This window comes from Mirounga leonina, unplaced genomic scaffold (genome assembly GCF_011800145.1).
Source record: "Mirounga leonina isolate KUSES-001 unplaced genomic scaffold, KU_Mleo_1.0 Mir_53, whole genome shotgun sequence".
Classification (NCBI taxonomy): domain Eukaryota; kingdom Metazoa; phylum Chordata; class Mammalia; order Carnivora; family Phocidae; genus Mirounga; species Mirounga leonina.
In genome coordinates, this window is record NW_023270807.1 from 55684878 (window position 1) to 55695418 (window position 10541).

At 51.0% G+C, this 10541-nt stretch overlaps 1 protein-coding gene across 1 annotated transcript; it reads left to right on the forward strand.

The window, feature by feature from the left end:
* Window positions 1-3809: 3809 nt before the first annotated feature.
* POU3F2 (POU class 3 homeobox 2) lies at window positions 3810-5442 on the forward strand. Its single transcript, XM_034991263.1, has one exon. The coding sequence runs from the start codon at window positions 3810-3812 to the stop codon at window positions 5139-5141; it is 1332 nt and encodes a 443-aa protein (XP_034847154.1). The 3' UTR covers window positions 5142-5442.
* Window positions 5443-10541: the final 5099 nt, after the last annotated feature.

Genomic DNA, 10541 nt, shown 5'->3' on the forward strand with positions numbered 1-10541 from the left:
AAGGGCCCAGGGGACCCTGCAGCCGCCCCCAGGCAGCGAGGCCCGCCTGAACAGCCTGCTCAGCCATTGTCCTAGCGAGTGATCTCAGGGAGCTGTACTGGAGTGAGGGAGATATCAAGACACCTTGTCAGTTCAAAGCATTTTAGGGTTGTTTGAAATCCTTTCCACGTCAACGTAAGCAGCCTCTGTATTTGAACAGCTGCTTTGAACAGTGAAAGGGAATGAGCTGAATCAAAACCTGGAGGTGTCTCCCCGAGACACCTTCAACGTGCTTTTATGCGGGTTGGAGAAAGGCTGGCAGACCTGCAGACTCTGCCCTGGCGGGGTCAGCCTCAAAGAAAGGAACCCGAGACGGTGGGAGAGGGGGGAGGAAGATGGAGAAGCCCCCATCTGGAGCTAAAACCCCCGAGAGTCTGGCTTCCCAGAGCCCCAGGGAGGAGTCGCGCCGGGGGGCAGACAGGAAGCTGAGGCTACTCAGGACCCAGCGTTCGCGCCAACCGGGCCTCCGGCGACAAGCAGGGAGGCGGGGGAAGCGCGGGGGGAGGTGGTACACAGAGCCCTAGTGCGCGCCCAGCCCTGCCCGCCCGGCGATTGGCCCGGCTCCGGGGTTGGGGGTGGGGTGCAGAGGCTGAGGCCCGGGGGTTGGGCACGGCTTTGTGTACTCCCGGGGATTTATTGGGTGTATTAATCCGATAGAACTACCAGGGTTACCCTGTTGGGAACGTTTTGGAGCCAACGCCTGCCAGCGAAATGAGGTGGGGCGGGTGGGGTGGAATAGAGACCCGGAACCTCAACGTGGGATGGATCTCAGAGTGGTAATCGCCAGTGAAGTCCCGTTGCAGACAGGAAGTTTTGATGTACACGTGCAGCATATTCTTGCCCGCACCCCCCCCCCCGCCCCCCGCCCCAGCGCCCTTTGCCCGGGGTTGGAGGGGAGGGGACAGAAGAAGAGGAAGGTGGGATACTTTTAAACTGACTCGGAGCCCAGCCGCCTAGGTTCTCTCAGAGATGCGTCTGGAAACCCTTCTCTTCCCTCGAATGTATCACCCCAAGGGCTGCAAAGGGCCTTGTCCCTTGAGAAATGTGAAATCAAATCCAGAGAAAAGCAGACACCTGCCCTGGAAGGGGGAAAGGGGGGGGGTGAGCTGCTGAGTATCCTGACACGTCTCTTCCCGGCGGCTGCTGGATTCTTCCATCTGGGGATCTCTGAGTTCTCCGAGCAGAGGGGCGGGGGTGGGGTGGGGCAGAGGGGAGCGGCAGGCCTGGACGGGACGCGGCTGGCACGCTGCCCGAGCGCTCCCAAAGCCCCAGGAGAGCCGCGCGCCCAGAGCGGGGAACTCCGGGCCGCCGTCGCGAGGAGGCGGTCCTGCCCGCCGCCCAGCCCCTCCGCTCCCAGTCGAGGAGCCTCAGGCGCCAGCCGCCGCGTCTGCGCGCTCCGAGGCTAGGACTTTTTCATTCTTCCCTAGCCGGGCAAAGTTACGAGATTCCTAGCAGCCCCCAAGCGCGCGGCCGGAGTGGCTCCGCGCTTGCGCTGGAACCGAGCGCCACTCCGTGTGTGTCCTCGCCTCGCCGCGCGGGTGCGCGCGTGGGGGGGATGCAGGTCCGTCCGGTTGGCGGCCTGTGGGCTCGCCCCTCCCCTATCCATTTCTCTCTCTCCCACACACACACACTCATAAACACAGGGCACGTGGAAATCCTCACCCAAAGCTTCTTGCCCGGGCGGGTGCTCAACGTGGTGATTTATAAACAACTCAGCCACTCCCCGAAGAGCTCGTTCCTCGTTAGTCGTGATGAATTCTCTGGCCCGCTCCACTTTGCTGTCTAGATTAAGATGCTCGGAGGCCCCAAAGTGCTCCCCTTGAGCGCTGTTTTGGCTTCCTTCACAAACACAAGACCACCGGCAGCGCCAGCGCTACAACGCGCAGGGCCAAGGGTGAGAGGTGGGGACGCGATTCACTTTCCCTGGGGTCTTTTTTCCTCTTCCCGGCAACAACTCTTGATTCTCCTCGCAGCATCCGCGCCCTTCGCTTGGCCCTTCGTGGTGGTCCCGCTGCTCCAGCCTGGGTCCGCGCCTGGGTCTCTCCTACCCGGCTCGCAGACACCTGCTCGGGGCGGCTAGGGAACTGACCGCGCGACGCGCTCGCGCTCGGTAGAGCGGCGCCGCCAGCGTACGGTTCCGCAGTCTTGCTCTGGAGTTCATGGCTGAAGGCTAAGCGGGGAGCTTCGCTTGCAAGCGCCCAAGAGCTGAGTTAGACCAGCCCCACCCGCTGGCGCCCGTAGAAGTTACTAATTAGGATGAATCCCCTAGCATCAGCCCATTTTCCTTCACACACCCTTCCTCCCTTTCGAAGCAGCTAACGGAAAAGTTGCATTGAAAAACGCCAGCCGCTCAGGGAAGCGCGCACGCAGCCCCGCGTCTCGGCTTCCCCGAGCGGCCCTCGGTGCCTCCACCGCACCCGGAGGCTGAGCACCTCTCGCCTGCACTCCTGTAGCCTTGCACAAGGCAAAGGTCCGCCCGCCCAGGCTCCTGGTTTTCTAAACCAAAAACTGTGTGCGCGCCCCAGTGTGTGAATCCGACAGAGACTTTGTGAGTTTTGTTTTGTTTTCAGTCCAGGCCGCTGCGCTGTCAGAGCAGGCAGTTCCGCGCCTTTACAGGAGTTTCTCACTAGCGGACGAGCGTAGGCTGAGCCAGCCTCTCATGGGGTCCTCGCTCAGGGGCTGGGAGACACTGGGCCTGGAACCTAAAGGGAAGAGAGCCTGCGCTAGCGGCGGTTGGAGGGGAAGAAGAGGGCCTTTATTTGGGGCAAAAGTGTCCGCACGCCTTGGAGCACGTGGACACTGAAATTCTAACCGTGGGGGGAAAGGAGACTTCAACAGGGGGACAAGTCTGGCTTCTGGCTCTAGGTTTAAGAAAGCTGGTGTGTGTATGTGTGTGTGTGTGTGTGTCCCAAGGTGAGTAAAAATGGGACTACCCCAGGCTCCGTGCGACTCAGCCTTTCTTTTTCTCTCTCCTTCACCCCCCACCCCAGCCCCAGTAGGTAGAGAAGGTAGACCGACACACACCCCTCCACCTCCCACACACACCCAAGTCTTCCAAGTGGCTGTGGTCGAAAGAGGGCTGAGGCCGCCCCACCACCAACACCCCCGCCACGCCACACACACCCCGCCACCCCCACCCCCCACCCCGACGCACAGCTTGTCTGCTAGGGAGACAGATGGGGGGCGGGGCCCATCCAAGAGGGGCGGAGGAGCCCCGGGGTTGGGGAGCTAGGGTGGTGAGAACTAAGAGAATCTGAATTGGGTGGAGAGGGGGGACTGGAGGAGGGCTGAGAGGACTCAGCGCCCGGGGTGGGGGAGAAGGAGGGGGCACCTCTACGCCAATCAGTGGCGCCGGCCTGGGAGGTTGCTAGCGGTATCCACGTAAATCAAAGGGCGCGGAGCCAATGGGAGGGGGCGGAGGGGGCGGGGCCCAGGCGCGTGCCGCTGCGAGCTGGCGCTGCCAAGAGAGCGGGAGAGAGCTGGAGAGAGCAGGGAGAGGGGGGAGCGCGGAGCTAGTCAGAGAGTGAGCGAGAGCAAGAAGGAGGGAGAGGAGGAGAAAGAGAGCGAGGGCGGGCGGGAGGCGGCGGCGGCAGCAGCAGTAATAGCAGGAGCAGCAACAGAAGGCGTCGGAGCGGGCGTCGGAGCTGCCCGCTGGGGGAGAGAGAGAGGAAAGAGAAAGAGAGCGAGCGAGCAGAGGAGCCCGAGGCGAAAAAGTAACTGTCAAATGCGCGGCTCCTTTAACCGGAGCGCTCAGTCCGGCTCCGAGAGTCATGGCGACCGCAGCGTCTAACCACTACAGCCTGCTCACCTCCAGCGCCTCCATCGTGCACGCCGAGCCGCCGGGCGGCATGCAGCAGGGCGCGGGGGGCTACCGCGAGGCTCAGAGCCTGGTGCAGGGCGACTACGGCGCGCTGCAGAGCAACGGGCACCCGCTCAGCCACGCTCACCAGTGGATCACCGCGCTGTCCCACGGCGGCGGCGGCGGGGGCGGCGGCGGCGGCGGCGGGGGCGGGGGCGGCGGCGGGGGCGGCGGCGACGGCTCCCCGTGGTCCACCAGCCCCCTGGGCCAGCCGGACATCAAGCCTTCGGTGGTGGTACAGCAGGGCGGCCGCGGCGACGAGCTGCACGGGCCAGGCGCCCTGCAGCAGCAGCACCAGCAGCAGCAACAGCAGCAGCAGCAGCAGCAGCAGCAACAACAGCAGCAGCAGCAACAGCCGCGGCCGCCGCATCTGGTGCACCACGCCGCCAACCACCACCCGGGGCCCGGGGCATGGCGGAGCGCCGCGGCTGCAGCGCACCTCCCGCCCTCCATGGGAGCGTCCAACGGCGGCTTGCTCTACTCGCAGCCCAGCTTCACGGTGAACGGCATGCTGGGCGCCGGCGGGCAGCCGGCGGGGCTGCACCACCACGGCCTGCGGGACGCGCACGACGAGCCGCACCACGCCGACCACCACCCTCACCCGCACTCGCACCCGCACCAGCAGCCGCCGCCGCCGCCGCCCCCGCAGGGCCCGCCGGGCCACCCCGGCGCGCACCACGACCCGCACTCGGACGAGGACACGCCGACCTCGGATGACCTGGAGCAGTTCGCCAAGCAGTTCAAGCAGCGCCGGATCAAACTGGGATTTACCCAAGCGGACGTGGGGCTGGCGCTGGGCACCCTGTACGGCAACGTGTTCTCGCAGACCACCATCTGCAGGTTTGAGGCCCTGCAGCTGAGCTTCAAGAACATGTGCAAGCTGAAGCCTTTGTTGAACAAGTGGTTGGAGGAGGCGGACTCGTCCTCGGGCAGCCCCACGAGCATAGACAAGATCGCAGCGCAGGGGCGCAAGAGGAAAAAGCGGACCTCCATCGAGGTGAGCGTCAAGGGGGCTCTGGAGAGCCATTTCCTCAAATGCCCCAAGCCCTCGGCCCAGGAGATCACCTCCCTCGCGGACAGCTTACAGCTGGAGAAGGAGGTGGTGAGAGTTTGGTTTTGTAACAGGAGACAGAAAGAGAAAAGGATGACCCCTCCCGGAGGGACTCTGCCGGGCGCCGAGGATGTGTACGGGGGGAGTAGGGACACGCCACCACACCACGGGGTGCAGACGCCCGTCCAGTGAACTCGAGCGGGGGGGAGGGGCAGAGCGCGGGGGCTCCCCCTCCTCTACGGTCCACGGCCCTTTCCCAGCCCCCTTGTTCCCTCTCTAACTTCTGATTGTTCTTTTATTTTAATTATTATTTCCCCGTCCCTTAAAAAGAAAAAATAATAATAATAAGGAAAGCAACTAAGGCACTGGACTATCCTTTAAACGGTAGCAGGTGTAATGATGTGTTTTGACCTTTACAGGCTAGTACCCAGGCAATGGAGTGGAGTGTCTCATAGAGAGAGTGAGGAGAGAGTGTGTAATAGAGAGAGAGAGAAAGAGAGAAAGAGAGATGGCAAGCACTGAGTTAAATACCTGGCAAAACTAAATAAATTACCAAAAAGAAAAAAAAAAAAACATCCACCAAACCGTGATAAACACAAAACAGCTTCCTGATGCTCGGAGTTGGCACATGCCTCTGTGTTGGTTTAATGTGGATCCTCATCAGGAAAGAGGGAAATATACACATGTTCTTTAATGTAGTCAAAATTTCACCACATAAATTTGCACTGCAAGAAAATTGAAGTTTACATGAACAAATTCATGAACGTATTTTTCTTTCTCCCACCGTTAATTTTGAAATTGCCGGGTTTTGTTTTGTTTTGTTTTATTCAGCAGAGAGAGTTGAAGCCAGCTCTTGGCTACTCTCCATTTCCAACGTTCTCGTGTTGCCCCTTGTTCTTCTTACTGTTTGTGAACTTTGGTTACCTTCGGTTCCCCCCACCCCAACATTGGTGTAACATCTATTTGCTTCTTTTACCAAAGCAAAAATGATTGGCTTCGTACAAAATAAATCATTCTCTGCTTTCAGGAAACGTGCATGGTCTACCCGCTTTATCCAAGGCAAGAATCCGGTTTGGAATACAAAAATGAGTCAAGCATTGGTTTTTGTTACCAGCCACAAAGTAAACTTCATTTTCAGGCAGTGTTTCTGGGGGAGGTTGTGGAGGGGAGAAAAAGAAAAATCGATAGTGAGTGACTGATTGCTTCATTTTATCAGGCGGGCCCATTGTGAAAGAGCTCAGAGGAAATGTGGAGGTTAAATATATTTCCAGAGTTGTCCAACAGAAAGTGGCACTTTGAAGAGAACTAGGGAAATATATATCTTCAGAAACCCCTGTATAGTTCTCTGCCTTCAGTATTAATAACTTGATTATGAGGAATTATTTGTGCTGACAGCAGCAGTTAAACTTTGTTCCTCTAATAGCTTTTTTTTTTAACATAAAGAAAATAATCTGGGAACTTAATGGTGTATGCATAGACTGTTTCTTACCACGCAAATACCCACATGCATACAGAGCATATCTCCACTCTAGACTGGTTTTGTCTTCACTAGCTCATTTGTTTATCAAATCGTATTTAAGGTCCCACACCCTCTTCTCTTATAATTTATTACGGAAAATACCAGTTTGACCTGGACAGCTTTTTCCCCCTCTTTCACTAAGGAAGCCAAATGAACTGGGAAAAAATGCTATTTTCTATCCTTCCTTTTCTCCCTTTGTTAATAGTTTTAAGTGCGTTTTTACCTTATCTTGATGGAAAATGGTTAACTCCCATAACAAAAGACTCTACTGGGAAGTGTAGGTGAAAAAACTTCTAACTGTATTGAAAATAAATACCATTAAACTGTGATCAGTTAAAATATTTAAAAATAATCAGCACAAAGGGCGCTCAAAGGGAAAACACTTTTTATTAATCTGAAAAGTTTGGGGCTTTTTTTCTGGTTAAGTATTAGACAAATTCTTATTTAAAAAATTAAATTCTCAATACCATAAAATTATGGTTCAGCATCAGATCAGCATTGCACTCAGTAGTTAAGGTTTTAGGAAATATACTTTATATTGTCTTTTCAAACACCTGTGATTGTTTCATTTTCAATGTTTTTGCAAGATAAATGATGACTCATAGTGGGCATATTTATTTGCCTGTATTTCATTTCCCCCAACGAATGTCACAAGGAGATGGGCACGGAGCTGCTGCTTCGGGGTGCATCACGCTGCTTGTTCCTGAGGTGTGGGGACTGGCCTTTAGTGAAGCAATCCAGAGCAGGGCAAATAGCCAATGGTAAAGGGAGGAAATGAATTTTCAGATTCTATTACCAAGTGGGTAAGGTCAGATGCTGGAGTTCAGGGGACGTGTCTATAGGTCCTCTAACTCTCATAGGTTTACTAAGATGAAAGTTACCACTGAACCTTACCACTATGTATATATGTTTAATATCTGTCTTTTGAAATGCAGAAATAGTTTAAATGTTTCTTTGTCTATTTTTCTTTTTTTTAATGCTACCCAGGGAAATATTTTCATATCATTTTTAAGTGGCCTGCCTCAATGTATATTTATTTCTTTTAAAGCAAAAAGGTTCTGGAAACTGTTTTTCTGTAGCTTTAAATGAGTAGATGAGCAAAATCTATATGGGATGTAATTTTTTTGTTCAGTCTCTTTAAGAATATTTTGTTTTGGTACATTTGGTTGTGCTTGTGGGGAAAATAAAAACGCAGAGATCCTTATATATTTATGTTAAAGTAATATTTTATTATCTACATAAAACAGAAATGCACAATACCTTCATAGTTTGTTCTAATTATTGAAATATCTTTATTTTATTTTTAAAGATAGTGCCAAGTTTTAAGGGGGGAGAAAACCCTAGACCTTATACTGACTGAGTTGAGTTGTGTGTAAAATACTTCCCTTCCTTTATACTTCATAAAGTTTTGGAATAAATTTTATGCGCATACTGCCAGGTTTCATGTTTATAACTCTCAGAGCTTTTTTTTTTTTTTTTTAAGAGAGACTACTGTTCTGATTCTAATTCACTTTTCTTTGCAAAAAACTATCAGTTCCAGACCTTTCAGTCACTACACCTATAGCATTAAACTGAAATGGTCATTGGGTTTGAGCTTCCATTTGTTTGCCATTTCATGGTCCGACAAAGAGATGTTTGTCGCCTTTAAATAAATGCAGATATCCCTACATCTTCTTTCTCGGTTACCTTTACCTTAACTGATTGTGCTTTTTTTTTTTTTTTTTTGAAGAGCATCAGTGGAACTAGGTGGACTTTAATCTTTACCCACATGTCCTCACATAATTTGGGATCTCAAAAACAAAGCTTAGTTAAGGGTGTTATTCTTTTTAATAATTAACAAATATCTTTCAACCAAGAGTAACTCTGACAATATGCAAGATGTGTGTTTACCAAGTGATTATTGGTAGGTCCCATGTATTATTCCTGTTAGGTTTACAGGGGAAAAAATGGATTTTGCAATGGTTTATACAATAGTGTCTGTTTCTCTTCAGGCAAGCAAACAGGCTCTCACACAGGGCAAGGAAAAAAAAGGAAAGAATGTATGGAAGACACTCAAGGCTGTGATGCTAATCACAGACTGTTTCAGATATTCTTAAAGGGAACATTATACTTACCAAAATCAGTGTAAGGTTAGTGCAACATCCAAGCAGTGTTGAGTTAGTTTACAAGTTTGCTAATGTATTTAAAGTCCTCCTTGGAACACTGGTTTAAGTATAAATGTCCATTTTGAAAGACGGTTTCTGGGCTTATTACATCTGATCATCTTTTCTAACTCCTAGTCAATATTACACAGGTCCCAAACAGATTCAGCCAAATGATCTTATCAATAGTCTGAACAAGAAGTGACAGAAAGAAGAAGTGTTTTGTGACCGCAGACATGCTGATGGGTAAAATGTTTAAGCTGGATATAGATTTGAGTTCTGGGTCAATATCCTCCTCCATTGTAGGCAGAAAACAAGCAGCATCTGCCCTCTGCAGGGCATTTTAGTGGACCTTGAGAAGGCGGTTTTTGTTCTTAGCCACAGGGGCTACTGACTGGAAACCATCACGTGTTAAACGGACATGCCATGGTTTTGACCCATGCTTGCCGTTCAGATTCTAAAGCTACTCGGGCAGTTTCAGTGCCGGTTTGGGGAATGTATGACACGCTAAAGTGAAAAACTCCATCACTGCCCTTGGGAGAAATTTGTAGGGAAGTCATCCCTAAGATGTTGGCCAGCCACAATAACAAACCCTTTCTTTCCCCCAAAGACAATAATGCAGAATGCGGTCATCCTGCAAAAGCTCCTGTTGTTTCCTCAAAATATGTCACTTTTAACATTTATGGTATAAGATGGGGGAGAAACGATCCTGTGGGAGAGTTACATGAAGGTCAGAGAGAGGGAATGGCCACAGATAATATTATGCTTGGCACTTGTAGACCTTCTCGGTTCCCATGAAGTTACCTCCTGTATATTTGAGACGGCAGCCACAAAAGCACTCTTCTTCACCTCCTGCTCCTACCAGTGGAAGCCACACACTGGTTGGCAAGATTTTCTGATGAAATGGCTCCAATAAAGGCACTCATCTCTCCTACCTTCTTATTTCTCCAAGAGCAACTCATAAAGAGATGCAACAGCAACAATGGGGGGAAATGGCATGTGAGAGCTTTGGTACCTGTGCATGTAGGTCCCTATGCCGCCTTCTTTGGCCTTTCACTTGCCTTCCTGTGGAAGCAGCTTGGGTAATGCTGGGTTGCTGGGGGAGAGAAATTATCATTTTGTCACTGGCTTCTGTGATTTGTCTTTGTTGATTTTTCAATCAGTTTATAGAACTGTGTTCTAGATTCTATTGAATCCCCAGACAAGTTAAAGAATGAGATAAAGAACGGAGCTTTTAACCGAAAAAGAAAGACGGATGGTGAAGGGAGGGTCAAAGGTAAAAGTGTTTCTTTGGATCTGCTTGTATATTTCAGTGAGGTAAAAGGGGCAGTGTCTATTTAAAATGAAAAATGCATCTTGGAGGTACTAGCAATGAATCTTGACAATAGGACTAAATGGGATGTTCAGCTAAATTTTATACCAACATTATCCCTATTCAGGAAAGTTTACTTTTTTCAGTGACGCATAATATCTTAACAGGGGGCAGATGGTGGTAGGAGGGGACCAGGGCTCCTGGTACCTATTCTCACCACTTGATTCAGTACAGGAAATAATGCAGAAGTGGCAGGGGTGTGCCACTTAGCTGGAAAATCAAGGAATAAACTTGCCCACCTTGGTAGAACTTGGGCCAGAGTTATTCCAACGCTTCCTTATCTAGAGGTGGGTACAGGAGTGCCAGAAAATGGCTTTTTAGTTTTCTTAAAGGCTTCGCTTGGTTATGGAGATAAACAATCAGAATATTTTCACATTGTTCGTATGTTTTGTGGGAAGCTAGGAAATTTGTTTCCTCCTTTATTTTTTAAGGAAAAAAAAAGTTAATTAACTTTACCACGTAGTACTTTCCCTTTACCTTAATAACAACTCTGCTTGGCTTAGCTGTTAGAGGTTTTAGAAACAATATCATATCCCATCAAAACAACCCTGGCCTCTTAT

Bases quoted from the DNA above. Each gene is read 5' to 3' on its own strand.
- POU3F2 (XM_034991263.1), top strand. From the start codon at position 3,810: ATGGCGACCGCAGCGTCTAACCACTACAGCCTGCTCACCTCCAGCGCC.